Genomic DNA, 27,302 nt, shown 5'->3' on the forward strand with positions numbered 1-27,302 from the left:
CGGGCTTGGAAGGGTAGTTTCTCTGGAATTTTGGGACAGGGGATACCAGGAGGTGTTTTAAGTCCCGCATCTCCTTACCCTTCTCCTGCAAAGCTTCAAATAGGGCAACAGCTGCAAGGCCAAACAGGGCTGAATTGTCCAGAGGAGCATCCATAAATTTGGATTTGATATCCTCTGGTAAGGGTTGCAGTCTTGACCATGCAAATCTTCTAAGGACAGATCCTGAGGCAGCTGCCCTAGCAGAAGCCTCTACAGCATTATAGCTACATTTAATTGAGTGGCAGGTGATCTCAGAGGTTGCACCCAACAAAGACATAGCCAGAGATTAATTCTCAGAATTAGGCAAATCTGAAATGATTTTAGATAACTGGGACAAGAGCTCTATAGAGTATTTTGTCATGTGGGTTTGGTAGTTGACTGCCCTAAAAGCAAGGGTGGCGGACATATACAATTTTTCCCCCAGTCTCTCCAAATGTCTGCTGTCCTTGCCAGAAGGAATCAAGGAGTGTGAGGGGAGAAGCCTACAGGGCTTGTCTGAAGCCACATTGATGACTGGATGGGTCAGCCAAGGGTGATTTGAATAAAAACTTGCAGTTTGCAGGCACCTTATAAAATCTGTTTTTTTTGGGTGCTGGAGGCTGTGAATCTGGAGTTTTGCTTCAAGATGCAAATGCATCAAAGAATGCAGGAAAGATACAGGGGGACAGCTGAGTAACTGGGGGTGTCAAACAGCAGTAGGTCATAGTAGCATTTTTGAACATCTGCCATTTCAGTGCATTCCCACTTGAAATATTCCTGCATCTTGGTCAAGGCGTCCCTAAGAAAAATGTAATTTGCTGTAGAATCAGCCCCATTAGACTATTCATCTGAGGAATCTAGTGGGGAGGGGATCTGTGTTGAGTAGGCTTGTGACTCATCATCAGAAGATTGTTCCACTTCTGAATAGGTTTCTTCCCTGACCCTCTTTTGAGGTGAAGCAGTCCTGGGAGAGGTAGCTACAGTAACCCTTAGATGGGGTCTAATGGACGTGAGAGCATTAAAAATGTTCTGTGAGAAAGTTGGTCAATCCTTCTGAGGATCAGATGGTGGAAAAACATGTTGGTGAATCTGTGCCAGTGGTTTTGTATTTCTTTCGTGTGCAGAGTTGTTTGTGGTTTGTGATTTGATGTTTAAACTTTTGTTTCTTTTTGCTAGGAATATCAACTCTATGAGTGATGGTGGGCTAGACATAGGCATACACTCGATTATGTCCGGGTACACTTCCTCCCTAACTAAAATGGTCAGGATCCCCTTATGGCCTTCAGTAATAATGAGTCTGGGTTCCCCTTGGACATCCATACTTGATGTCTGCAGTACCTCCAAGGATGTGCAGATATCCTGCTCCAATGTGACCTCGGTTATGTGTCCGGCCTGTGGATCAGATGATGGTCCTGATCATATCTCCAGATTAGTGATTGTATCTGGAGAGACATCTGGCACTGGAGGTGCAGTCAAAGCTTTCGGCCTAGGTTTCCTGGCTTTCCGCTTCACTAATGGCTTGGCCTCCATCCCAGAGGGACCCTCCACCCCTTGAGCGAGAAATTTCAACTGCTGGTTTTCTAAATAGATGGAAAAAGAATTCAGCCTACTTCTTAAAGTTTCGGGAACAAAGGATTGGCAAATTCGGCAAGCCTTATGGTCGTGCGTAGGCCCAAGACAGTAAAGGCACTGTTGGCGGTTTTCCTTATGTGGAATCTGATGTCCACATTGGCATTTGCCCTTCTTGGATGACATTAAACCCTATACACAACCAAAGAGTATAAAAAGGATTCCCAATGGGGAACTTATCTGAGACACTGAAACTGAAAATTCTTCGGCAAGCAGACCGCACATATGGAAGATGTGTTCTGTCTGGTGGCAAAGAAGTTCTGAGGATGGTGTATGCGTACGTTGCTTTTATGGCCTACTTCCACTAGCCTAAGTGCGATGTACCATGCACCCTAGTCACTAAAGACTTTTGTATACTGGCCAATATTGGGTTGCTTGGCAGGCAATCTCCCTCATGTAAAGAATACTGCAACAGCAGTACAGAAAGTCATTTAACTTTACAGTAAGATTTTACACAACTAATCTTTTTGGATCCTACAACCTTAGGTTTTTAACTGACCGAGCCGACAGAGAAGTTTGGCAGAAGCCTCTTCTTTGATTTTTCAGAAGTGTTAGAAGAAGGAGAGGAAGAGCTAGATCAGAGGGGAAGTTGAAGATAAGGGTTCCTATTAAATGATCAAAGATGCATTCTTTCGAATGTGTCTTGATCAAACTTGAAAGCACGAAAAGGCAAAATAGCGAAACAGCATATAAGTGAATTCTTTCCCTGGGAAAGAAATCACTTGGCCTCTTTTGCTACTTTGCCATTTTCGTCACTGAAGTGCGATCTTGCAGTTGGTATATTTAAGTAGGGGGTGTGGGGGGCAAAGCCCCCCACTTTATGTAATATTTTAATTTTTTTTAATTTTTTTTTTTGTGGAACAGCGATTTTTTCCCTTTTGCTTACATGGGTTCAATAGATCATCGTTCGCTTTTTTAAGCATTCAGTTATTTAACATAGACTCCCCAGATAATGCATCACTGAATGCTGATGGAAGAACACCTTGAAAAATCAATTCATTTTTGTATTTGATCAGTATGGTTGAATGCGTGGCATATACAGCAATCTTCCTGGAGACAGTGGAGTCCAAAACAATACACACACACAATGTATGTGAACTGGAATAAGGCATTTTTCTCCCACATTTTCCACATTTTTAAAGACAGCTGGCCCTTTTTCTTTATTTGCCATACTGAGGAGAGAACAAGTTAGACAAAAGGTTAAGAATAGAAAGGTTCAAGTTAAAAAGACAGAATAGATTTTTTTTTTGAGAGAGAAAAGGAAGTAAAAAAAAGGGGGGGGGTGATACCAACAATGGTAATAGGGGAATACACTAAATGTAAAGGGAAGAAATACCAATGATAGTATTCTGAGTTTTTTTTGTATGAAAAGAAAAGGGAAATATCAGCAAGAAAGCAGTCGCTACGTAAGGGATATAAGCTAAAGTTAGAAAGATAAAAAGAGAAACCTAATAAAAACTATTTAGAAGGGAAAAGAAGTTTTAAATTCAATTACATACACTTATCTGCTCGAGAGCAACTGGTCACCACATCTAACGCAAATAGAGGCAAACAAGATCTAAGGTACTTAGTAAGGGTACATTATGGGTAAGGGAGATGCTTGAGAGTTTTTTGGTTACCATGAGCTATTGCAATGGCCAAGATGAATCCAAGGGATCAGATATGAACCCACAGGTTGAGGACAGATTGAAAATTGACATCAAATCGACAGTTTTCCATGAAAGAAATTTCAAATCACATTTGTCAGATGGTTCAAAGGGCTTCTGAGTTAATACTTGAAAGACCACAGCAAGGTCCCAAGGAGGGGAATGGTCTTATTGGGGGTCTGAAGAAAAATCCCCTTCACAAACTCTTTACACAATCTTGAAGACGACAGACTAAAATAAATTTATTTCCTGAATGGAAATGTGAAATTGCTGCCAACTGAAGTTTAACTGTTGAAAAACTTGCCCCTTCTTTAAAAAGAGTCGTTAGAAAAAGAACGGTTGAAGCTGGGACTGAAAAAGGGTCAATATTTTGGCTAGAATCCCAAATAGAAAATCTTTACCATTTGCATCAGTAGACTTTCTTGGTAGAAGCTTTCTGGGAGGCCAAAATAATATTGCGAACTGGGGAAGAAAGCCTGGGCTGTAACTGTTACTGGCAGTGGAAAAATCATGTGGTTAGCTTGAGGGCAAAGAGGTTGGGATGCTGAATTCCTGATGGATGGGATATGAGATCCTGAGCAGCCTCCAGTATCCATGGAGGATATAAGAAGTGAGACCGTAGGAAGGGGAACCATACTTGCAGAGGCCAGAAGGGGCAATGAGGATGACTGGGCTCTTCAGCTTATTTGGTTTTGTAAGAATTTCGGAATCAGGGAAAGAGGAGGGTAGGCATAAAGGAGATCCTGGAGCCCATCATGAATTAGGGCATCCCTTGGTGGCTCCCTCACAGACGTGGTCAGAGGGAACTACTTGCTGCATTTATTGAGGGGGGTGGGAAAAAGGTTGGCCACAACGTCTGAAAATCATACTTGCTACGGACTGATTGAGAGACCACTCATGAGTAATCAGAATGGATCTACTTAAGTTTTGTCTGATAGAACATTGTTTTTTCCCTGGATGTGTGTCACAGAAAGAAAGCGGTCTGATGAGATTGCCCATTCTCAAACCTTCATGGCCTCTCTGCACAGGGGGTAAAATTGGGTTCCTCCTTGCTTGTTGATATACCAGACTACTGACATGTTGTCCACCTGAACTGCAATAGTCAGCAGAGGGAGAGCATCTTGAAAGGCCTGCAATGCTAGAAGGACTGCTCTCATCTCTAGGACACTGATATGCAAATTGGTCTCTAGAGGGGACTACATGCCTTGGACTGTCCTTCCCAAGAAATGCCGCCCATCCCAGTTGGGAAATGTTGGTGGTCACTGTGGCAATTGGGGGCGGAAGAATGAATGGTCTTCCCAGAAAAAGACTGTCAGACTGAATCCACCAATGAATATGATGTTTGCAAATTGGTGCGAGTTTTATAGGAAAGTATAGGGGTTGACAAAGAATGGACCATTGAGCAGCCAAGGTCCATTGAAGAAGTCACATAAAGAAGAGCTACTGGAACCAGTAGTATGGCAGCTGCCATCGACCCCAGAGCTTGCAGCACTAATCTTGCTGGAGAAGGTTGAGAAAGCATAGTCTGAACTTGAGGTCTCAAGGACTTAATGTGGTAGTGATAAGAAAGCTACCCGAGTTGTAGTACTCAAAAAAAAGTCCCTATGAAATCCAGGCTCTATACAAAGACTAATTTTAATTTGGTAAAATTTATAGAGATACCATATCTGCAGCAAATAGTCCCTGGCTTGTAGAAGTTGAAGTTGTTGCTTGGATAGGGAGGTGAGAAACCAATAGTCTAGAGATGGAAACACCTGGAATCTGCTGAACCTCAAGTGAGCTGCTACTACTGCCATGCATTAGGTAAACACCCTAGAGGCTGTGGCGAGTCCAAAGGGCCCAGCTCTGAATTGGTAATAACTGGCTCCCAGCCAAAAGTGTAGCTATCTCCTGGATCACCTGTCTATTATTTTTATGCGATAGTACACATCCATGAGATCTATGGAGCACATCCAATTGTCCTTGTGCAGAAAAGGCAGGATGGACTGGAACTTTGGAACTTTGTATTCTTTACACACTGATTCAGCTCGCTTAGATCCAAAATGGGTCTGATGTCTCCTGTTCTCACTGGCAGTAAAAAGAAGCGTGAGTAAGTTCCAAATCCTATCTGGTCAAGTGGGACCTTCTGGATGATTCTTTTCTCTAGCAGCTTTTGGATTCCTTGTGCTGTACCTTTCCATTGACTGGGTGGAATGTCACAAAGTTTCTTCCTTTGAGGAGGAAGGGAAAATGGTATGTAGTCACCACCGGATATTATTCTTAGCACCCAAGAATCTTTTGAGAGATCTGTCTAGGTGCAAAGAGAATCGGCCAGAGATGAACAGTTGAGTAGCACTTCAGAAGCATTGATAGAGCCTATGTGAAAAAGTCTCTCTAAAATCCTGGTCCTGCAGGGCCCCTCTGCCTCTAGGGTAACGTTTACTGTTAAAGCTTCCTCCTCTGCCTCTGGAGGAATTCTACCCTTGTGAATCACAGAAAGGTCCCTGAGACTTACGGAACCACATCTTGCCACCTCAATGGTTTCTTGAGAAGGGTCACTGAGGGTAGAAAACTTGATTCCCACGGAAGTGTCTTTTCTTCTTGTTTGCTGTGGGTAAGCATGTCCTTGACTGATGGTCCGAACAAGGAAGTGCCATCAAATGGGGCATTAATAAAGGATGTCTTGAAGGGCTCTGCAAGATCATATAGCCACATCCAGGCATGTCTTCTTATGGCTATCCTTGAATTGGCTGCTCGTGAGGTACCGCTGTATGGGAGATCAACCTCATCGAAGAGTTTGAAAAGAACAGCACAATGGCCAGTTGAGAGGAAGCCTTTTTGAAATCCCCAGCACAAATGGACTCTGATAGCGTATTTGATAACTCCTTCATCAAATCGCTGTGCAGCCTAGTAAAATGTGCCAAAACATTAAGAGATCTCAGCTCAAAGGTAGCCGAGGTGAACACTTGCTGTCTGCTCTGGACCCTCTGGCAGATGTACAAAAGAACTTTTGGTTGCTGCCACCACCACCACCATAGCATCAACTGGGACACCTTTGCTTCAATGGTGTCTATCAGAAGGGAGGTACAACATTTTGAACGGGGGGGGGGTGTCATTTCATCCATCAGAGGAGGGGGGTGGCCACCAAAGACATAGATGGTCCAGAAACAAAAGCCTCCAGAAACAATAATTCTCCAGGAGAAGAACATTGGGAAGACCAACCATGTTTCTGTTTGAGGATCTCAAGAATATCTCCAAAGGAGATGTCATCAGTTGGCGATCTGGAGAATCCCTCTCTCTCATCAAAATCATCTTCTGTGAGAGACTCCATCGCCGATGTGTCTCCTATTACACGTCCCTCTTCTGAGGGATCAGTTTAACCCCAAGCACAATACACAAGGCGTCCTAGTACATACTTTTTGTCTCTGGCTGCATTGAGATCTGTGAGATACAATCTTTATGGCTTATACCAAGTAATTTAATTTCAAACTATTTTTCAAAGTTAGCTGGACTGAGATTAACCTCTTCTCTTCCAGTATCTCCTGTTGCAATGTATTTATCTCAATAATTACCATACAGTCCGACATACATGTATACTTCTTTTTCTGTCCAGCAGAACCCACTGTTGGTACATTTTTTAACACAAGCAACTTTACAAATACTTTACAACTTTACAAATACATTTTCAACACAAGCACCTGTACAAATCAGTTTGATATAGAAATGGCATAATTCTTTACAAAACTCCAGCTAGCTATGCTGGTATATCTTACACATCCACTGCTCTACTCCTCCTAGCATAGCGGGCAATACCTCACATTGTCACAAGTATGTTCAGGGAAGGTGTTGGAAAAGAGAGGAAATTCATCTAGGGGGAACTGTCTTGTAGACCTCCTGGAACTGGCTGTCCCTGTGGAATAGATCTGATGGGCTCAGAGCCAAAGAGGGGAGAGGGGTAGGATCTGAGACAAGAGACAATGGTTTTCTGTGCAGAGAAAAAGAATTTGTACCACCATGAAAGCAGAAGGACCACGGAAATGCTTTCCTCTATCCTCTGAGCCAACGCCTCTGAAGAAGGTAGGTCGAGGCCAGCCCTGGATCTGAGCTTCAAGGGGAGAATCTGAGCAGAGCCCAACCCCACGGATCTGGTGTCGAAATCTCAACTTTGAGAGCTGCTCTAATCCAAAGGTATCAGAGCAGAACCAGTCAGGGAGACCAATGGAGATGAGGAAGAAACTTTCCTCATACCTGACACTGAACTTCTTGTGGTTCTTGGATCTTGGGACTCTGAAACCATGGGTCGGATCTTAGGGGGAGACAGTATGGACTTTGTAGGTGCACTTATGGATCCAGGAGGGATCAGAGTTGGCAGGAGCCCTAACTTGATCTGAGCCCTGAGAAATTACCGCATCATCCTATCCATATCTGTCTCTGCCAAACTCCTGGAAAACTCTGTGGAATGTTTCTTCAGTGTTTGGAAGAGCTGAACTAGTAAGGAGGGAGATACAGACTTAACTGTATATTCTGGTGTAAGGTTCTTGTTGGAAGAACTAGCTCTTGGACCCGATGGCTTGGGATCTGATGAAGTAGAGGGGAATGGAGAGATCACGACTGGACACGATGCTATCAGATCAGAGTACTGTATAGAATCCGAAGGAAGACTTCCAGACTTAGGATCTGAGGAAGCTGGATCTGAAATTTTTTGTATCTTCTCCAATGGCCCTGAGGAAGCCCTAGGGCATTTTGGAGAAAACCTCCTTTGTTTCCAAAGAAACTAACTTAGCTGACTTACAATGGGTTTGAGCTCTAGAAGAAGCTGGTAGCAGTCCTTTAAGAATTAGCTTATTTCTCTGGTCAGCTAAAGCTCGAGCATATTATATAGGCGGTACTGAGATGGTTTGGTCCTAAGCAGTAAACGCACTTCTTGTGGGCATCTGAATTGGGATCTTATGCCCACAAGAAATGCATTTTTTTAAACTCAGTCAATTTTTCTGACATACCAGATAAGCAACATAACTTGAGGAAAGAAAAATTCAAGAGAGAGACTTTTTGGGGGAGGGGGGGTTACAGAGAATAAAGGAGAATACCAACAATGGTATTAAAGATTTACCTGAAACGGTAAAGAAGGAAATATACCAACAATGGTATAAAGGAAAGAACTACCAAAGTACGAGAAAAAAGGAGATAGGGTCTATGTTATAACAGCGAATGATCAAAAGATCGAACGCTGTTATATCGACCACAAAAGAACCAAAACAAAAAAGAGCGAACAGCCAGAACAGCAAATTTTTTCCCAGGGAAAAAATTTGCTGTTCCCCAAAACACTATTTTAACTGGCCCCCCATGTGGGGGGCTGGCACCCACACACTCCCTACTTAAATATACCAACTCCAAGATCGCACTACAGTGCCGAAAATGGCAAAGTGATAGAAGCGGCCAAGCGACTTCTTTCCCAGGGAAAGAATTCGCTTAAAAGCTGCTTCGTCATTTTGCATTTTCGACATTTACAGTTCAATTCAACATAATGCGTCTTCATTCTTCTGACAGGAACCCAAGCAGACAGTAGAAAAGAAAAATACTAGTACCCAATGCCCAGCAAAAACTAAAAGGGAGTAAAGAAAAGATGAAAAAGGATGTTTAAGTAGAAGAAAATAATAAATAAATAAATATATACACAGATAGATATAAATATATATAATACAGTTATATATAAAAAAATCAACTTTACTAGGTCAAGAGCGGAACCTGCGTCTAACCACGATGGCGGCAAATGAGATCTGAAGTAATTGAGACAGAATATGGCATTATGGGTAGAGGGAGCAGCTCGTGAGTTGGATCCAAATTCTAATGTATGCAACCGTGTTGATCTGAGGATTGGATCCAAACCCCATTTGTGAGGTAGAATGAAAAGGACATCACCACATATGAAGGATTGCCGCGATAATATGTATGAGTTTAAAAAGATTGCTGTTAAGCAACTGTTTTTTTTTTTTTTTTTGATAATGCCAGAGTATAAAAACTTTTAGCACAACAAAAAGTAGAAAGGGTTCTCGCCAAGCTTAGGGAGCCTATAACAAAGAACATAAGAAATCCTGTAGAGGCACTAGAAACATTTTGTAAATTTTATGAAAGTCTGTAGAGAGCAGACAAAATATGGAAATCAAGAAAAGGTACAAATGGAAATGTTTACAGAAAAATTAAATATGCCAAGGTTAGAGGTCGATCAGGCTCAATTACTAACAGGATAGGAGGAGATGAGAAAAAAATGGTGATATATAACCAGTCCACAAGAAAGTTCCCAGGAATGCACAGTATTCCTGTGGAAGCTTGGAAGCTAGGAGGGAAAAAACTGAAAGATCTGGAAGGTTTTGCTTAACAACATTTTAAGAGAAGGAGAAGCACCAACATCCTGGAAGAAAGCGTTGGTGACTGTAATACTTAAAAAGGGTAAAGACTCATCAGATCCAGCTTCATACAGGTCCATTTCAATCCTAAACCATGATTATAAAGTGTTTACGTCTACAATGGCTAAAAGAATGGCAAATGGATGCCAAAACTGATAATGTGGTTTTGTGGAAGAGAGGCAAACATTTAACATCATTAACAGAACACTGATGATCTAGAGGGAAGCTGAATGTAAGAAAATACCACTGGTGGGTCTTGATGTAGAGAAAGCATTTAACGTAGTATGCTGGGAATTTATGAGCAGGGCAATGGAAGCATTTGCATTTTCTGATAAAATTTTAAGGTTGATTAGGAAGCTATATGAAAGATCAGAGGTGAAAATTAAAGTGGGTGGGTTCCTATCTGATAATTTCTGTTTGTAGATGAACCAGGCAGGGGTGTCTTCCTTCCCCTTTGTTATTTGTACTATATTTAGAAGCACTGGCAAAGGAAACAGATTCAGATATTCAATGATACAGCTGGTATGTTAGTCATGAAAGGCTGGCTCTATCTGCAGATGTTATTATTTTCTACCTGATAAAACCAGAAAAAGGACATTTCGGTGTTGTGGAAAATTCTGAGGCTGTTACAAATCTTTTCAGGATACCACATTAATGAAATTAAAGAAAAGGCAATAGCTGTAACAGCAGTTGGGGGGGGGGGGTGGTTAGTAACGATTGTTGTGCACCAACATAAGGTCTGTTACAATCAGGTCATGTAATACAGATTAACAATGGACAGTGTCAGCTGGTAAAGAACAGTGGCAGAAGACAAAACAGCTTGGTTTCTGCCTGCTGTCCATACTCTACACCTTCCCTGACTTTGTCTCAATATTTGGCACTGTCCCTCACAAATGCTTTGATCTTCTGAGTTCTGAGGACTATGGCCAGTCAGTAAAGCTAGACAGTTTAAGTCTTCTTATTGTTCAGAAAATGCATATTAATGCAAAATGTGTTGTTCTATTGACTCTGTAAGTGAATAAGTGCAATGTTTAAAAAAAGTCTCTGATTTTGATCCATTATTTTTGGATTGGTCTAGCATTTTTGTAAGCAAAGAAACTGAGAGGTGGGTTGCTGTACGTTTGACAGAGATTACTGCTTTACTGGCATTCAAAGCAGGTAAAACACTTTGCACTCCTACCTTTTTCCTGTAACTGGTAGTACATGGAGGGGATACAGCTCTATGCACTACAAATTACAATGGGGTCACCAATCATATCCTTTTATTGCGTATTCTTGACAAGGATACCTACATTCACCTTTCAAGCAAATTTCATGGCACCCATGTCTCGGCATGTAATAAGCCATTTATGACTCAAAGCCATGTCAATATACTCTGTATTCTACAGACTACTAAGAGGTGACCTGTGTCTGGCATACAAGGTGTCCTCCAACCTATTAATGATGGATTTATTACACATCAGCAAGTCAAATAGCATCAAAAATACTCAGTCTAGGGATCTAAGTCTCTTCTGCAGCAACAGAACAGTTTAGAAGAACAGGTATAGCTCGCAGACGATACTGCTGCTGTGGAACAGATTACCCATTCACATAAAGTTCATCCTGGTCCACATTCAAGTGCAGCTTAGATCTATGGATGGCAAACAGAAAAATGCACCTCAAGACTGCCCCCTGTATTGCTAATGGACAGAGGCAGCTCCTAAATGCTTTATTCCATGCAGTGAGTCCACTTAAATTATCTATGGTATGAGCCCAGTTATTCTTGTTAGGGGTAATGTATAGTTCTGTAGAATTCTCAAATAGCAACCTTGCGTCACACTAGTGGGGTGGGGTTGCTTGAGGTACTGGCTTCTGGGTTGCATCCCCTAAATGAGAAAATGTCAGAAAAATCATATTTACATTTGCTTTATTTAAAAAAAAAAAGTCAACTTCACATTTCAAGGGCACAAACTACCATGCAGCCTACTTCTCATGTACACAATACTATTATTTATGTATTTATTCTTTCACTTGATTGCAATCAGACATCTAAGATATACCCACTGATCTGTAATTGGTCAAGTATAGCTGTGTGTGTGTGTCTGTGTTCAAATATGCATGGGAGGATTACAGTGAGCTGCACTGTATGCATCTGGCAGCAATAAGCTAGGATATATTACTGTGGTCATTTACTCATTTGATTATAATCAGATGTCTGTATGCACAGCCAATAAGTATAAGTAACTGGTGGGTGAGTGTGCAAATGCATGCATGTCGTAATGGGCTTCACTGCATGTATCCTGTAGCAATGACCTGAAACATATTAGTGTAGTTATTATTCATACTTTTAATCATTCATTTGATCACAAGTGTACAGAGTCAACAAAGTGGCTGCATTTGGTGGGCACCTCTTGTCTGCCTGCATGTTTGTGCACATTTTACACATGCAAGGGTGCATATGTATATCTTCATTCATTTGATCACATTCTGACTGATCAGGTGTACACAATCAAAGTGGCTGTAACTGATGAGCACCTCTTTGTGGACTTGTATATGTATGCACAAGTGGGTTTGCAGTGGGTTGCACTGTGTATGTCTGCCAACAAAAGGCTAAAATGTATTAAAATGGCTATTTATTCATTTGATCACAATCAGACATTTGAGGAGTACACATTAAAGTGATTGCAAGTAGTGGCCACATCTCTATGATGTGTGGGGTTATAGTAGGATCTACTATGGATGTCTGACAGCAATAACCTGAAATATATTATGGTGCTTTTACTGGGTCTATATTATAACAACGAACAATCAAATGATTGAACGCTGTTATATCGAACTCTAAAGTTCGAATTCACAAGACATCGAACAACCAGAACAGTGATTTTTTTCTCATGGAAAAATATCGCTGTTCCCAAAAAAAAAAAAGACATTAAAACATTGCATAAAGTGGGGGGGGGCTTCACCCGCCACAGCTCCCACACCCTCGTACTTAAATATACCAACTGCGAGATCGCACTACAGTGCCAAAAATGGCAAAGTGATGGAAGCGGCCAAGCGACTTCTTTCTCAGGGAAAGAATTCGCTTATATGCAGCTTCATCATTTTGGCATTTTGACATTTCAAGTTCGAACAAGACGCATTTGACAAAATGCATCTTCGGTCATCTGATAGGAACCCCTTTTACTTATGCATTTGATCAGAACCAGACATCTGAGGGATACAGCATCAATAAAGTGTCAGCAATTGGTGTGCATGAGGCAATCTAAGGATGAAACTGATCGACACCGGTATCCTTTGATCACAATTAAACATTTATCTGGCTTGGCAGTGATAATACCTTCATACTGAACAAGGAATGCATTTCTGTGGCCATTATTATTACTATTATTGTTTACTTGATCACACTTGTATATCTGAGTTGTGCGCAGTCACTGGTGGTTATACTGGGTAGGAAATGAGGCAGTCTATGGATGAAAGTAACTAGCACCTTCTGGTGTTTCATTACAGTTAAACAATCAAACTACCGAAATACAGCCCCACCCCCATTAGCCTGTTTCTAGCAGTGCTTCCTTGCTTTTAAGTCACCAGCCACCATTGATGAAAGGAAGGAAAACTGCTATGAATACAATTAATCATTGACAAGCTGCTGTTACATAAAGTCCACCAACTTCATAAAAATCAGTGGTCTGATGTACTATGAGGACTTTCAGTCAATGAAATACAAGCTTTTACATTCAGCTACCTACTCAAGAAATTATGCCATTACGCAAGAATGGGTATCATGCCAAGAGGATGATGTGTAGTCTGCTGAGCTTCTGGTTGTGTTTGGAATACATTCCCAGACAATACTGACACTTGCCACAGTGTAGTGGTTTGTAACCATGCAACAAGAATAATAAAAACATGGAAACTGCTGATCATGGATTTAAACAGTTTACAACTGATTTAATAATGGACAACAAAGAAACCAGCTTATCCAGAAATTTCATTTCTTAAATCTAAAGACATCAGTTTATCTTACATCCTGAAAAAAAGTATCTAAAAAGAAAAAAAAAACAAAAATACAGTTGCCAGAGTACAACTTCAGTTAAATGCAACAAGATACAAACTACCTCCTGCCAACAACTCAGTGGCCATTATTTTATAGTATCTAATCCTACCTTGACGCACCCATGTGTTAAAAGCAAACAGAATAGTCTTTCTAGCTCAACTGCAGCTTATTCTGCACAAACAGTTCTGAAGCACAGAGAGTTGCAATGCTAGATGACTGCATGGAGGAATTAGCAAACAATAAATGAAGTTCACAATTGCTTTTATACTGCACTGAATGCATCCTTTGTCTATGAAGCATTAAAATAACTAACATTTTCTTGATATGTTGGTGCCAGTTAGTTCACATTTATTTAAAAAAATCCTTTTTCACATCAGTCTACAACAGCATTCATTTATTAATGTGTTTGCCCATACAGTATATTAGCTGTTTCTGATCTACTACTTTTAGCCACGACTTTTATGATGTGTGTGTGCACGCGTGAGGTGGGGGGCACAGCAATGTTATCAGCATTATACAAAAGCAGACTGATATGCATGTCCAACACTGCAATACACACTAGATTTACAACTCTAGTTATTTCAAAATTGCCTATATATCTTCAGTGATATACAGTCTTTTACAGCATAGCAGTTAAATAATGAAGCAGGAAACTTTAAACGAAGGAAGAAACTGAAATGGAAAATACAAAAGAAAAGGTGGGATGGATCATACATAAGCAAGTAATAGAATTCATTACTCTCTAGTGTGCCACCTGGTCTAGGGGACACACAAACTAGTATTTCTGTCTCTGTTATAGGCAGCGCACATGTTAGGGTTGCCACCTAACCGTTTTTTTTTTTTTTTTTTCAGACTGTTCGGAAATCATATTTATTCTCTAGTAGTCTGGAAAACACTGTAGAAACTCCGGTATTCAGTTTCAAAAAGGAAACAGACTATCGGAGTTTGTTAAATTGGCTGATTTACTATGCTTTTTTACGGAAAAGTCTAGTAAATTGGCTAATAGCAGGCAACAGGAAAGGAAAAAGAGGGCGTTCCTGTCTGCTGGTGTCACGGTGACATCACAAAATGGGTGGGGTTATGAGTGATTTGAGGGGATGTGGCCTTTCTCCGGTTTTAGCCACAACGAAAGGTGGCAACCCTAGCACACGTTTAGGTTAAAAGGTCTCACAAATAAGTATACTGCATCATCTTTGAACATTTCTTTATTTACTTATTTGCATTTGTTTACTGGGATAGTCCAATGGGCCAAGGTGAGCCCATTTTCAATGGAGGCCCGGGGAGGAAAGCTCCATAAACATAGTACAAGTATTACACAGTACATATAGTACAATATGTGACAAACAATTACATATACTATAAGGATACATTACAAATGAGCAACCTAATTCAAATTCAGTAGAGCACCATACAGTGGAGAACTAAGACAGTACCATTCTGAAAAATATACAATAGTTCAATACAAAACCATACACATATACTATAAGGATACATTATAAATGTACAGCATAGTACAAATTCAATATAGCACCACACAGTGGATAACTAACCAACAGTACTTTCTGAAAAACATACAGTAGTTCAATACAAAACCCAGTCACTGGAGAGCCGAGAGAGAACATGCATGATGAAATGTTCATATGATGGTCATGGTATTATTTTAGGTTTTTGAGCATGTTATACATGATTCAATCTAAAGTCAGTAAATGGATGGCTTTTCCAAGTTAATGTCACATGGTGTTAATGCAACATAACTGTACATATTTAGAAATTATAGAAACCTGCCTCTGTGGCAACCTTGAGACACTGGACCCAACCCAGTTTGGCTTTGTCAGGGTAAGGTCATGCCTACTAAACCTGGTGGACTTCTTCAAGAAGGTCACCTAGGCAATATATGAGGGGAAAATGGTGCATACCCCCTACCTGGATCTTGCGAAGATGTCAACATAATACCCCACTCGGGATAGTTGACAACTCACCAAATGGGGAATAAACCCCTACATAACTCATTGGACTGCCAGCTGACTCAGAGACAGGAAGTCAGGATTAGTGATATCACCAGAGGGGTACTTCAGATTTCCTTGCTGTGACACTCCTATTTGGCATCTACTTCTTGAAGGTAAAGGCTAATGTCAAGGGCCTATGGTTGACCAAGTTCGCAGATGACTGCAAATTGGGTGCCATCATACACTCCCCCATGAAACAAACATCTTACAAGAAGGTCTAACACAGACAAATGACTGGTGCCAAAGTCACAGATTAAAACACAATGCCAAAAAATGTAATATAGTGCCTTTTGAGAAAACTGCTACCCAGGCTAATTACTCCAATGATAAGACACCTCTAAGAGTTGTCCTCGTAGTCAAGGATCTGGGAACATATGTATTCAGTAACCTGGCCTTTGACCAACATGTGGCCAAGGCAGTAAGATAATCATTCTATGTAACCCATCTTATAATTAAAAGCACAGCGGTCAGGTCCAAGAAAGTCATAGTGGCACTTTAGTCAGTCCTTATCAGATCCATCATGAAGTATAATGTCCCCTTCAGCATGTATATGGGTATAAACACATTGCCCTGTATTGATCACCTTCAAGTCCTGTCTCAATACTTGGTCTCCTACAGGTTACTGACAGGCGATCTAAGCCTGGAATATAAGGCATCCTTGGATCCAGCTCTAATGGACCTTTTGCAAATCTGCAAAACAAGAAACATCAGGACCACTACATCAAAGGATTTAAATGTTGCCTGTGATATAAATAAGACATATGATAAGACAGATGTGGGTCTCAGAGGATCTCCATGCTCTGGAACAGTCCAGAGTCCATCGCTAACCCTATTTAAGCACACCCTTTGTCCAACGGATGGGAAATCTGAAAAATCACCCCATGTCTGGCTCCTATGTATTTGACAGAAGCAGACAATGTCCAAACTAACATGCCCTACCCAACATAACCTCTAGAAACTTCCTAACTAACGTGCCCCTACTAATAAATCCCAGTGATAATGGTACACAACTGCGTTAGGTTGCATGGCTAGGCTTATAAAGGCCCAGGAGTTCATTAGCCTAGTATATACCCATGAATGTGTGCAAGGATTTTAAATGGTATAAAACCAAAGGTTTGTGTTACCAACCAATATCAACTACTGTTCTTTATGTTTAATGACACTGGTAGTTATTTTATACCAATAATGCACTTGTGGATTATTTCTACACTTGCAAGAAGACCTTTTTACTTAAGGCATTTATTTGGAATGTTTTCCTAATGTGTTACCAACCAATATAAACTACTGCTCTATTTATGTTTAATGACACTGGTAGTTATTTTATACCAATAATGCACTTGTGGATGATTTACACACTTGCAAGAAGACCTTTTTACTTAAGGCATTTAGTTAGAATGTTTTCCTAATGTGTTTAGTAAAAATTAATTTAAAACGTTAACAATTCTTCTTGCAGTTTGATTCTTTGTGGCAATACCTCTACAGTCAAAGGTGCTGAAATGAAGGAATGCTGTTATTTGTTTATTCTGGTTCTGAGAATGAGGTAGTTTGCTGCATTTCTCTGCCCTGATCTTAGAATGTAGTGGAATTTTCTCTTATGACGACTGTTAACTAAAGTAATATGGTATTGCCTGATGTCCCAGTTTAAGTAGGGCACACAATGTCCAATCAGCTTGTTCTTTAATCAGCACATTATTTGCCTTTTGCAGTACTTGGCAGGAGTGCTCCTTCTTATGGTGACTAACAAATAAAACACCCCAGCTTGTTCCTTACTACCTCTATGGATACAGGTCGATGATGACATGAAGACTGGTAGAAAGAACCATATTCCACCTGAAGAATGCAAACTCCCTTTATTACTATGCAAGCCTTCTGATAGAAAAATAGACACTTTCCATACCATAGTTTAAATTGAAAAGCAGTTTTTGAATGAAAAAAAGAATACTAATGTTGCACTGTTTTTCCATCTGGGAAGTCTGACATTCTTTTTTTTTTTTCTTCAATGATGTGTTTGGTCTTGACAATATAAATATTTAGTCGTTGACATTGTAATGACTGCATTATACAGCCTACTCCGCCATCCTAAGTTATCAGAAATGTTGCAGGACATGCAGACTGGTACCAGCTGTCACATACAAGCAGCAATATGTTGAAATTCCTTTTAAGTGCTGGCAATTCAACAACAAATACAGAAAAAGAAAGGGCCCCAGAACACAGCCTTCCTACGAATGGTGTAGAGAAAGTTTTCTATTTTTACTCTGCAAGTCTTGCTGCTAAGGCAGTTCTGGAAATAGCTACAGAACTTTCAGAAAAAGACTATGAAAAGCATTGTTTCAGCTAAGGTACACTGGTTAAACACGTCAAATGTTTTAGTAATTTTAAATAAGAAAACTATATCTATTAGTACACTCCTACATTAGAGTATATGGAATTTGTCAGAAGCCATTAATATTGTTACACATACTTATGGCTATGAACCCACATTGTTTTGCTAGCATGCCATATTTGTCCAGCTACTACTCTGCTTGTTGAGGCACTTTTTCTAGTACCTTGGCTAATGTAGGAAGGGTAGATATTTGTTAATTTTTAGAAGGGTTGCAGAACTATTTTTTGGAGCACAGTAACAAGAGAGTGTTTCCATGAGAAATGTGGTACAATATATATATATATATATATATATATATATATATATATATATATATATAGGCTAGGTTGCTGTGTACAGCATACAGTGGAAAACTCTGCCGCGGCTTTAGCTATTCTAAATGAATAGGGTCTTCAAAAGACCTTGTTCAATACGTGTACTGAATATTTAGCGTACTTTGCTGTGTTTTGGTTTAGTGGGGTGCTGTCTAATAAAACGTTTTGTTTGTTTTTGTTTGAGGCTAACTTTGTACTTTGCTAATTTCAATGGCTGCCAGGCTTCAAATTCACAAGTATTACAATGGTAATCACTGTTACAATAAAAACAAAACACTGCAAGCAGACAATTCAAAAACAATATAAACGAAAAATGATTATGCTTAAAAAAGTCAAAGAGTAGACTTAAATGTCTGACTTAAATGACATTTTAAAGCCGGCAAGTGTGGGAGTCTGTCTCAACTTCTGTTTTCCTAATGTGTTTAGTAAAAATGGATTTAAAATGTTAACAGTGACAAAAGGCATGCACACCAAGGTGCTCTAAGTTTACTCTGAGAATCTAGTAACAATTCCACATAAAAGTAACACAGAACTCTATAGGGGCTGTAAGAGACCAAGACTTCTTTCAGATAAGGAGAACTCAACATTTTACAGGAGTAAATAAACCAGTGTGAGAACGTTAAAGGAAAATCGAGAAATGCTTTTTTTTTTTGGGAACTAGTGCAAGTTCCACAGCATCAGGATAATGTGAAGTACCAGTAAGCAACCAGGCTGCAGAATTCTGTAATAATTCAAGCTCCATGTTTGGTAGTCTCAGGTAAAGTGAGCTGCAATAGTCAAGACACGGTCATAGTATTTCACCACAATTCCACAGCCCTGAGGAGTGGAAGTAAATGCTTCATGCATGAAAAATTCCCTGGTGGAAACTAGATCGCTGGACAACTGAAGACACTCGGTCCATAAGCAAACATCTGCTGTCAAAGATTACACAAAGAAGTAATAATTTCTACATTTTAAATACAAATATGCAGTGAAATTACATATATGTACATAAACACACATGCACATAGAGCTTACAACTATTTTCAGATTGATTACTGATTAATACTTTGAAGACTTGTTGAGGCAGTTAAAGCATGTATGTATTAAGGAGACAAAGTGGATTTCTTAAGTACTACTACAGCGTATTTTTACGCTAGACAAACAGCTGGTAAGAGACAAATATTTGTAGTTGTTAGAGTTGCAAAAGGAGGTTACTTCTGTTTAATGACAAATATAATTTAACTCGGGAGTAAAAGGTAAGACCATAAGCTGAGTTTGGGTCATTGATTTATATATAAACAGTAACAGGAGGTTAAAAGGTAATTTTTCAAATTTTTAGAGAGATGTTTTATGTTAGCATGGTGTCAAACAGATAACACAATGCTGCACCTTTTGTTTAAGTGTGAATGCTTGGTTTTGATACATGGATTGTAATGTCCTTGTTTGTTTATACCTTTTGATTAGGTTCTTCATTGCTGGATATTGGTTAGGCTTCTACAGGTATGTATGAATTATTTGAGCTGCAGATGTGTGAGTATTTTTGAGCTCTAATCAATTATGTTTTTGCAGTGCCAGGCAGCAATGTGTACTGAGTATGATCTGAAACACATTTTGCAGTTTTGCTACACAACTGAACTTTCTGTAAGTTAGTTAGCATTTACAAGGCATACTGAAGGCCAGGGATTAGAAATGTTTCGCTTGCTGCTGTCCTTGTTTGTTCTATTAAGATTTGGATTGATATAAAATTTCTAACTTCCTATTTGTTTTGTGTATGAATTATCTACATGCCTGTCATATTTCAAGTTGTTCTCTAACATGACCCCCTAGTAGTTTAATGTGGGTGATTTGCTCTGTATTGTTGTTCTGCGAGGAGGTGACTTTGAAATTCTCCCACTGCTTTTGGGTGGATTTAGGGCAGAAAGAATTAGTTCATTATTTTGGTGTTTAGGAGTAACCGGGAATTTGTTATCCATTGTTTAACTCTATGTTTATGACTACTGAGTGACGGTTTGAAATATCAGTAGATTGTTAGCTTAGTATAAAGAAGAATCATCTGCATACTGAGCAACTGGGGCATTTTTAATGTTGATATGCATGCCATTATTGGCTATATTAAACAGTGGTCCTAAAACAGATTCCTACAACTAGAAGAGGGCATTCGGAATAAGCTGGTGCTTAAAGGATAGTGCCAGTCAAACCATTTTACACAGACAAATTCCTGAGCCTGCTATCACAACCACAGCATCAGAACAGTCAGAGTTACAATGATGTATATGAAACACACCCACAAAACCCATAGCAACTGTCTTTTCCCTGAGCTGCCTCAATGCTAGACTGAGAGGGCTGCCATCTTTTCCAAAGTCTGGCCCCAAGGAAGGCAGAAACCAGAAGAGGTAAGAAAGAAAAGTAAGGGACCCAAGTCTCAAGGCAGCAAAGGAGAACAACCTCTTATCCACCCATTACAAAGGCAAACTCCTTACCAGTCATGAAAATGAAAAGCTGCTCTTGTCACTGGGACTTGTACACTGAAGGCTCACAGGAATCTTCTCATCTTTAACTTAGTTTTACACACTTTAGTAAGTGGTTTAGGAAAGCTCTTCAGTTCAAGTGCAACCGTAAAGCCTCTGCTTGTGTGTGTGTTACTGCCCCACACAAGATGGCCACTGTAATTACTCTCTTGATGCTCACAGATGGATTGCACAGATATGAGCATACACTCTTTAATGTGGTTGCAGGAGGTGTACCTTTTCCTCTTATCACTGCCCATGATGGATGTGAAGGGTCAACTCCTCTACATGAAAGGCAGCTTGCTGCTCATGTCAGGACCCCACAAAAAAAGATCTGTAGAAAGACGTTTAAATCAATGTCTTGCCTCTAACTCCTCTACTGTCTCCTATCACACTGTTACTCACATGGGAATGTGAGTAGCATGTTAATGCACATGTTACACTTCATAGTTACCATCTCAGAGGATTTTTTTGTAGTCCTCAAGTCTCTCTTAATAATGGCAAATACAGCAATGTTTTAGACAGAGCTCCTTTCCCAATCATTACAAGCAGAGCTGGAAAGGGTCAAAGCTAGCGATACAAGAACAAAAGGGTCTATGTTAATTGTCCAAAGGACAAAATTATTGAAACCCATATAGTTAACAGTTTGGTACATTGAACTGTTCTGACTGAGATTGCAATATGGTAGGGATCAGGGAATTTGCCCTTTCCACCACCATAGTGTGATCTCAAAGTTGGTATAAATAATTAGAAGCAGGTACAGGGAGGTGAAGGGGGCATACTCACAAAAAATACTGCTTGTGTTGTTGACAGGTGGTGTGTGAATTTATGTCAGTTTTTCGATTAACTGCATTGTTGACCATATGGGTTTCGACAATGTGGTTTTTCGACAGATCACATAACACACGGAGAGACATGGCATTTTAAACATCTATCTTGAATTTTCCTAGGTCAAGTATTAGGACTAACAGGCAAGCTGGGTGTGACATCACATGTGAAAGCAGAAGACAACTGTGGCCCAAGAGTCAAAATAAAAACATTCTAGCTATGCTGTAGTACAAAGGACATATGAAGATGAAATTCCACCATATGTTTAATGTGGAAGGCCTGCAAAATCAGATTGTAGTATTTAGCTACTCAAACATATGCATAAAAGTAACAATGGAGTTAACAGCCCTGAAACTTAGTCCTCCAGTTGTACAAGTGGTTGTTTAATGCTGAATGTAGTTAGAGCATTTATAACTTATGACTTCAGCAGCTTATAGGAATGTTCTCATCTACTGCAGTGTGGTATAAAATGTGGTATAACATGTTGGGTAGTACCTAAACAGAGCAAAACCATTCATGCATGCTTCCAGTGCAAATGTATTGTATGACAAATTACCAATCTTCTCTCCTGTTCTGCAGAACTATGAAATCTGGAAGTACATCAACATACAATGCATACAGTATGCTTACTTACTTGCTGCAACTAGATTTTGGTTGAACAACTTCCCTTCTTATGCAGTACATATACCTACAAAGTAAAAACTAGCAAACACCAAAGCTGGGTAAAGAGCATGCTTGGGAAACCCAGCCATCATCTCCTAATGACTAGACATTAAAATAAAACTAATACCAACCCACACTGTAAAGTTTGGGGCACTATATCTAGTCATTATTACCCCATTGGAGGTCTTTCTCAACACAAGCATTTTTTAAACATTTTAATTAAATTTAAAATAACAGAGAAGATAAAGGAAAGCAGGGAAGACAGTGGAATAGGTAGGAGCAAACAAACATTCATATAAAGAGTTATTTGTAAAATTATTAATAATACACTGTCCCAGTCAGATTGATGTAATACAAAAACACACTGTATTTCATACAATCAATTATGCAAGCTGTTGCTACTTATTAAGGGAAATAAGTACTCACACAGCCTAAAAGGAAAAACAGCCCAAAATAAGATATGCAAGAATTGCACTTGCAAGGACTGTCAGTGCACCCAGCTATCTGATTCATTGTATGCATACGGAGTGTCAGATTCAACTACATAACTCAATCAGGAATGTACCAACTTACTAAATAAGCTAATATAGGCTAGTATTGAAAGTTTGCCCATTTAAATTGATGCCTTAATCACTTTGTATATTTCTCAGGAATAATTATGACAAAGCAAATAAAGGTACTCTGTAAAAGATATGCATATGTACACTTCCATGTTCTGATGGCATATTTATAAGCTGATGTCAACAGAATCCAAAGGAAAAGATGATCTTTTCATACAAACTGTGGAATAAATGCATTAAAAATCCTTTATAAATTAGTGATAAATTATCTGTAATGTATAGGCAGTAAGAATGACTTCACTTTTTCCAAACCGACACTAAAACAATTTATTGAAGAACGGTAAAACCGACACAAATAAAAAACACTTCAAACACACAAACACAATGTTATCACCGCGTTTTCATCCTTTATCCAGACTTCTTCAGATGCAAGCATACCCATAATACTTCCTCTCTTTTATACCATACTTAGATCAGAACCACTAATGACAATACAAATCTTGTTGTGAATTAAACATTAAAACATAAAATCACAGCACTTATAAAAAAATCCCCTTTTCCTTAAATAGATACAATGTACCATTCATTTAATGTTGATTAAAACTTCCAATGTATTCAAAGTATCAGATTATTAAAGTAAATATATAAAACAAATAAATATAGAGCAAACATCTTACCCTAGACTTTCTTATATTAAGCCTACTATTAAAAAACTAATCCTATAGCTCCATCTAGTTGCTAACATTTTTTTTATTCATTTTTGTTATAATTTAGCTGCTCTCAATTTTAAAACTGGTGCAAGAGAAACTAATTCATGGAATGGGAGAATAGAAGATAGAGAAAAAGCATGATAATGGTAATGATCAACAGTATGACAGACTGGACAGTAGAAACTTGCATGAGAAAAGACCAGCACATAACCTTAATGACCCTTTAGAATACCCTCTTCTCCGAAGGTTGGAGAAGATAAAGAGCAAGGGACAAGTACAATAACTGGAAAAGGGGGTTACAGGGGCATTCAATGGCAGAATTAGATGATGGCTCTTCAGTTTTTATAACAAAAAAAATTTAAATACAGTTTTAAAGATTACAATATTTATAATTAAAGTAATATTGATTTGTATTTGCATTGGTGGTTCTGATCTAAATATAATATAAAAAAGAGGCAGTATTACGGGTATGTTTGCATCTGAAGAAGTCTGGATAAAGGACGAAAACGCAGTGATAACATTAAGCGCTTATGTGTGTTTGAAGTGTTTTTTTGTTTGTATTGGTTTTAGAATTCCTTCAATAAACTGTTTTAGTGTTGGTTTGGAAGAAGAGGAGTCCTTTCCCAGTGCCTATATGTTATAATTTTGGTGGTTTTTGGCACGTTTATCCATTTCATCGTCTGTTTGATAAATTATCTGCCCATATAATCCACAAATTATTTTAAACGTTTAACCAAAAATATGCCAGTGAATGGTTTTCAAAAAACAAAGTATCCTAAATTTAAGAGTAGAACACTGCAAAAAGTGAGGTTCTGTTGTAGTAAACGTTTCTGGCAAACTATCATGTGAGAATACCCTATGCAAATTTGTTTCCAAAATGTTTAGGAAAAAACATGTACGTAATATATCTTTTGGCTTTCCCCGGTTAGGGGTCGCCACAGCTGATTGGCAGTGGATTTTGTTTATGGTGCTGAGTTGGCAGCCTGACACCAAACCTTCAAAGAAGGCACACCCATTCATGCAAGCACCTACCTGCATGTCTTTATATGTCACTCGACCTCGGGGAGGGCATGCAGACTCCACAAAGAAGGCGCTCCAGCCAAGAATCGAATGGGAGAACCTCTTGTTGTGAGGCGACAATGCTAACCGCTACACCACTGCGGCCAGGAAGAAACATGCAAGTATTAATAATATAGTCAGCTCCTTAACAGTAATAGGTACTATGCTTGTGGCAACGTCTCCTGCCCTGCAAAGATTGGATGAAAAGATCCTGTATGCCTTAAAGAGATGGAGTATTTTTTTTGGGGGGGGGCTAGGATTTCCAGATTTATAGAAGCCACTTTGAAGTTCCCAAAAGTGGCTTTGGTGGTGATAATCATCGTTTTAAGTTACAATTTTGCTAGACCATGATGGGGTGGAGTGGGAATATAGTCTAAATACTTGTTTATGAAACACATACCATATCAGATGACTGTAAACATGTGCAGAATTGCATGAGTTATCATTCTATTTAAAAATACTCACCATAACCTTCTTAAGTGTGTAGCGCTTTGATCGAATGTCATCCATTAGCATCTCATATGGGGTAAGCTCATATTCAATAGGCAAAGGGTTGTACTGGCGTTCTTGTACCTTCTTCAGTTTCACTCCATCTCTCAAATCCTGCATCACCTGTGTCCACAGCTGGGCCTAGAGACAAAGGTTCAGTTGGTTATGTATATACAAATGCAATATAACAACTTTAACAGCATAAATGCTCTAAGGCAGGAAACCGAAATGTGCATTATACATGTACTGCCCTGCACTGTGCAGTTAACTTCTGAAGGCAAATAAGCTGAACTTGTAAAAGCATCAACTGTACTTGCAATATGTTAGTATTAAATAAAGGTAATGGAGAGGTGAAGCAGAAATGAAAAGCATTAGACATAGTATACTAATTTCAAAGCCATACCAGCATGACTACAAACATAAATACTGCAAGTCTGATAAAGTTCTGTTCATTAGACCATGTATGTACAGATGAAGCTGGAATCCTTATTCCCAGACATAGGTTCATAGATTAGTACTAGGCTAACTGCACATGCGAGCCACATTAAGCCTAGCCAATTATCCCTTTTGAGACTCAAACTCTGCACCTTGTGTTTATAAGGCAAACACCTTAACCATTAGGCCACCCTCCCAACATTTATGTAACCACAGCAGTATTTTCAGCCTGCTCTTTCATTAATCAGTAACTTCCAAGTAACAGGGTGGATTACTTTCTCAGAAGATAATAAATTGTCTCAAGATGGTTATGTTAGATAACTGGATGAGATGTTAAACCAAGGTCTCACCTGCTGCATTTATTGAAAACAGGGAAAGTTTCCTAGTGTGCTTGCTAAATTTGCTCTAGTCAGTATGAATACTGCCACAGGTCCCCCCTGATAAACAGCTAAAGGCTTAGTGGAACCAACCTAGTCAATAAAGGGTAAATGAAAAAATAAAAATAAAATAATGAGTCAAACAAAATATAACACGTATATTATGGAAGCTTGCAGAACCTGATAACTGTTTTACGCAGATCCTGATGGATACTCAGGGTATAAAAATAACAGTTTTAAGAGGAAAAGCCTGAAGAGGGCACCAACTCAATCACATGCAGTAAACAAGAAATACTTTTCCATCTTACAGAAGCTTACCAAAATTAACAAGCAGCAAAGACAGAGAAGAAAAAAAGAAACAGAAGCCTACAATTTACTCTATTTAAAACCTTTTAAATTTAGTTGACAATACTGATCTAACTGACTTCCTCACACAGAATTCAAGTACGAGTAGACTGCATCAATTTGCAAGAAGGGTCCCAGCATGTAAATAACCTAACAGTTTCCCTACATCAGGAATCTCATCAGCAAATTTCCTAACTAAAAGAAGGGCTTAATCCTATCTACATAATGTAAGAAAATCCCCAATGCCACTGTTCATTAAAGGTCACTCAGACTAGTATCAAAACTATTCTAACTACTAAATGCTGGTTTCTACTACTACAAGCTAAAGGCTAAAATATGGGTTTTAAAATTCAGTTATGCATTACAGCCACTCTGTGCAGAAGGGCATCCTGATGGACCCTGTGATGTCTGTGGTTTTGTCAGAAAGGTGGGTAAACTACAAAGGGGTGGTACGGAGGACACAGTCTAACCCCCCATTAAATCTTTAATCAGACTAAAATCTGCATATGCATACTGCACAACACATTGCTTCATGCAGCTCATTCATTAGCATTTAGCTATCAAACTTGCATCCTATATATGAATCTGTGTGTGTGTGTGTGTGTGTGTGTATTATACATTATGCACACACACACACACACATATATATATATATATATATATATATATATATATATATATGTATATTAATTACCTATGAACTAATTTAATTGGCAATTACTATTACCTACAAAAAAAATATCTAACTCAAGTAATTACAATTGTAAGCAATGTGTTACATTTGCAATCACGTAAAACAACTCAGATCTTTGTTTTTACAAGGGGAGCTCTCTCCCTTAACCCCGGAAATTAAATATACTAACTCCAAAGTCACATAACCCCAGATAAAGAGGAAAATCTCTTAAGTATACTACAGTCGCATTTTGACTGCAACATAA

At 39.1% G+C, this 27,302-nt stretch overlaps 1 protein-coding gene across 4 annotated transcripts in view; it reads right to left on the reverse strand.

The window, feature by feature from the left end:
- Nucleotides 1-25,346, reverse strand: part of LOC122798334 (protein spire homolog 1-like) — an 893,363-nt gene extending 868,017 nt beyond the window's left edge. For all 4 annotated transcript variants that reach the window (XM_044067180.1, XM_044067179.1, XM_044067177.1 and 1 more), the window contains exon 1: nucleotides 25,184-25,346. In XM_044067180.1, the coding sequence (XP_043923115.1) occupies nucleotides 25,184-25,327 (144 nt within the window). In that variant the 5' untranslated portion in view covers nucleotides 25,328-25,346. The remainder of the gene's footprint in view (nucleotides 1-25,183) is intronic.
- Between the last annotated feature and the right edge of the window lie 1,956 nt (nucleotides 25,347-27,302).

Source organism: Protopterus annectens, chromosome 3.part1, assembly GCF_019279795.1.
Source record: "Protopterus annectens isolate FY-2018-M chromosome 3.part1, PAN1.0, whole genome shotgun sequence".
Taxonomy (NCBI): Eukaryota; Metazoa; Chordata; order Ceratodontiformes; family Protopteridae; genus Protopterus; species Protopterus annectens.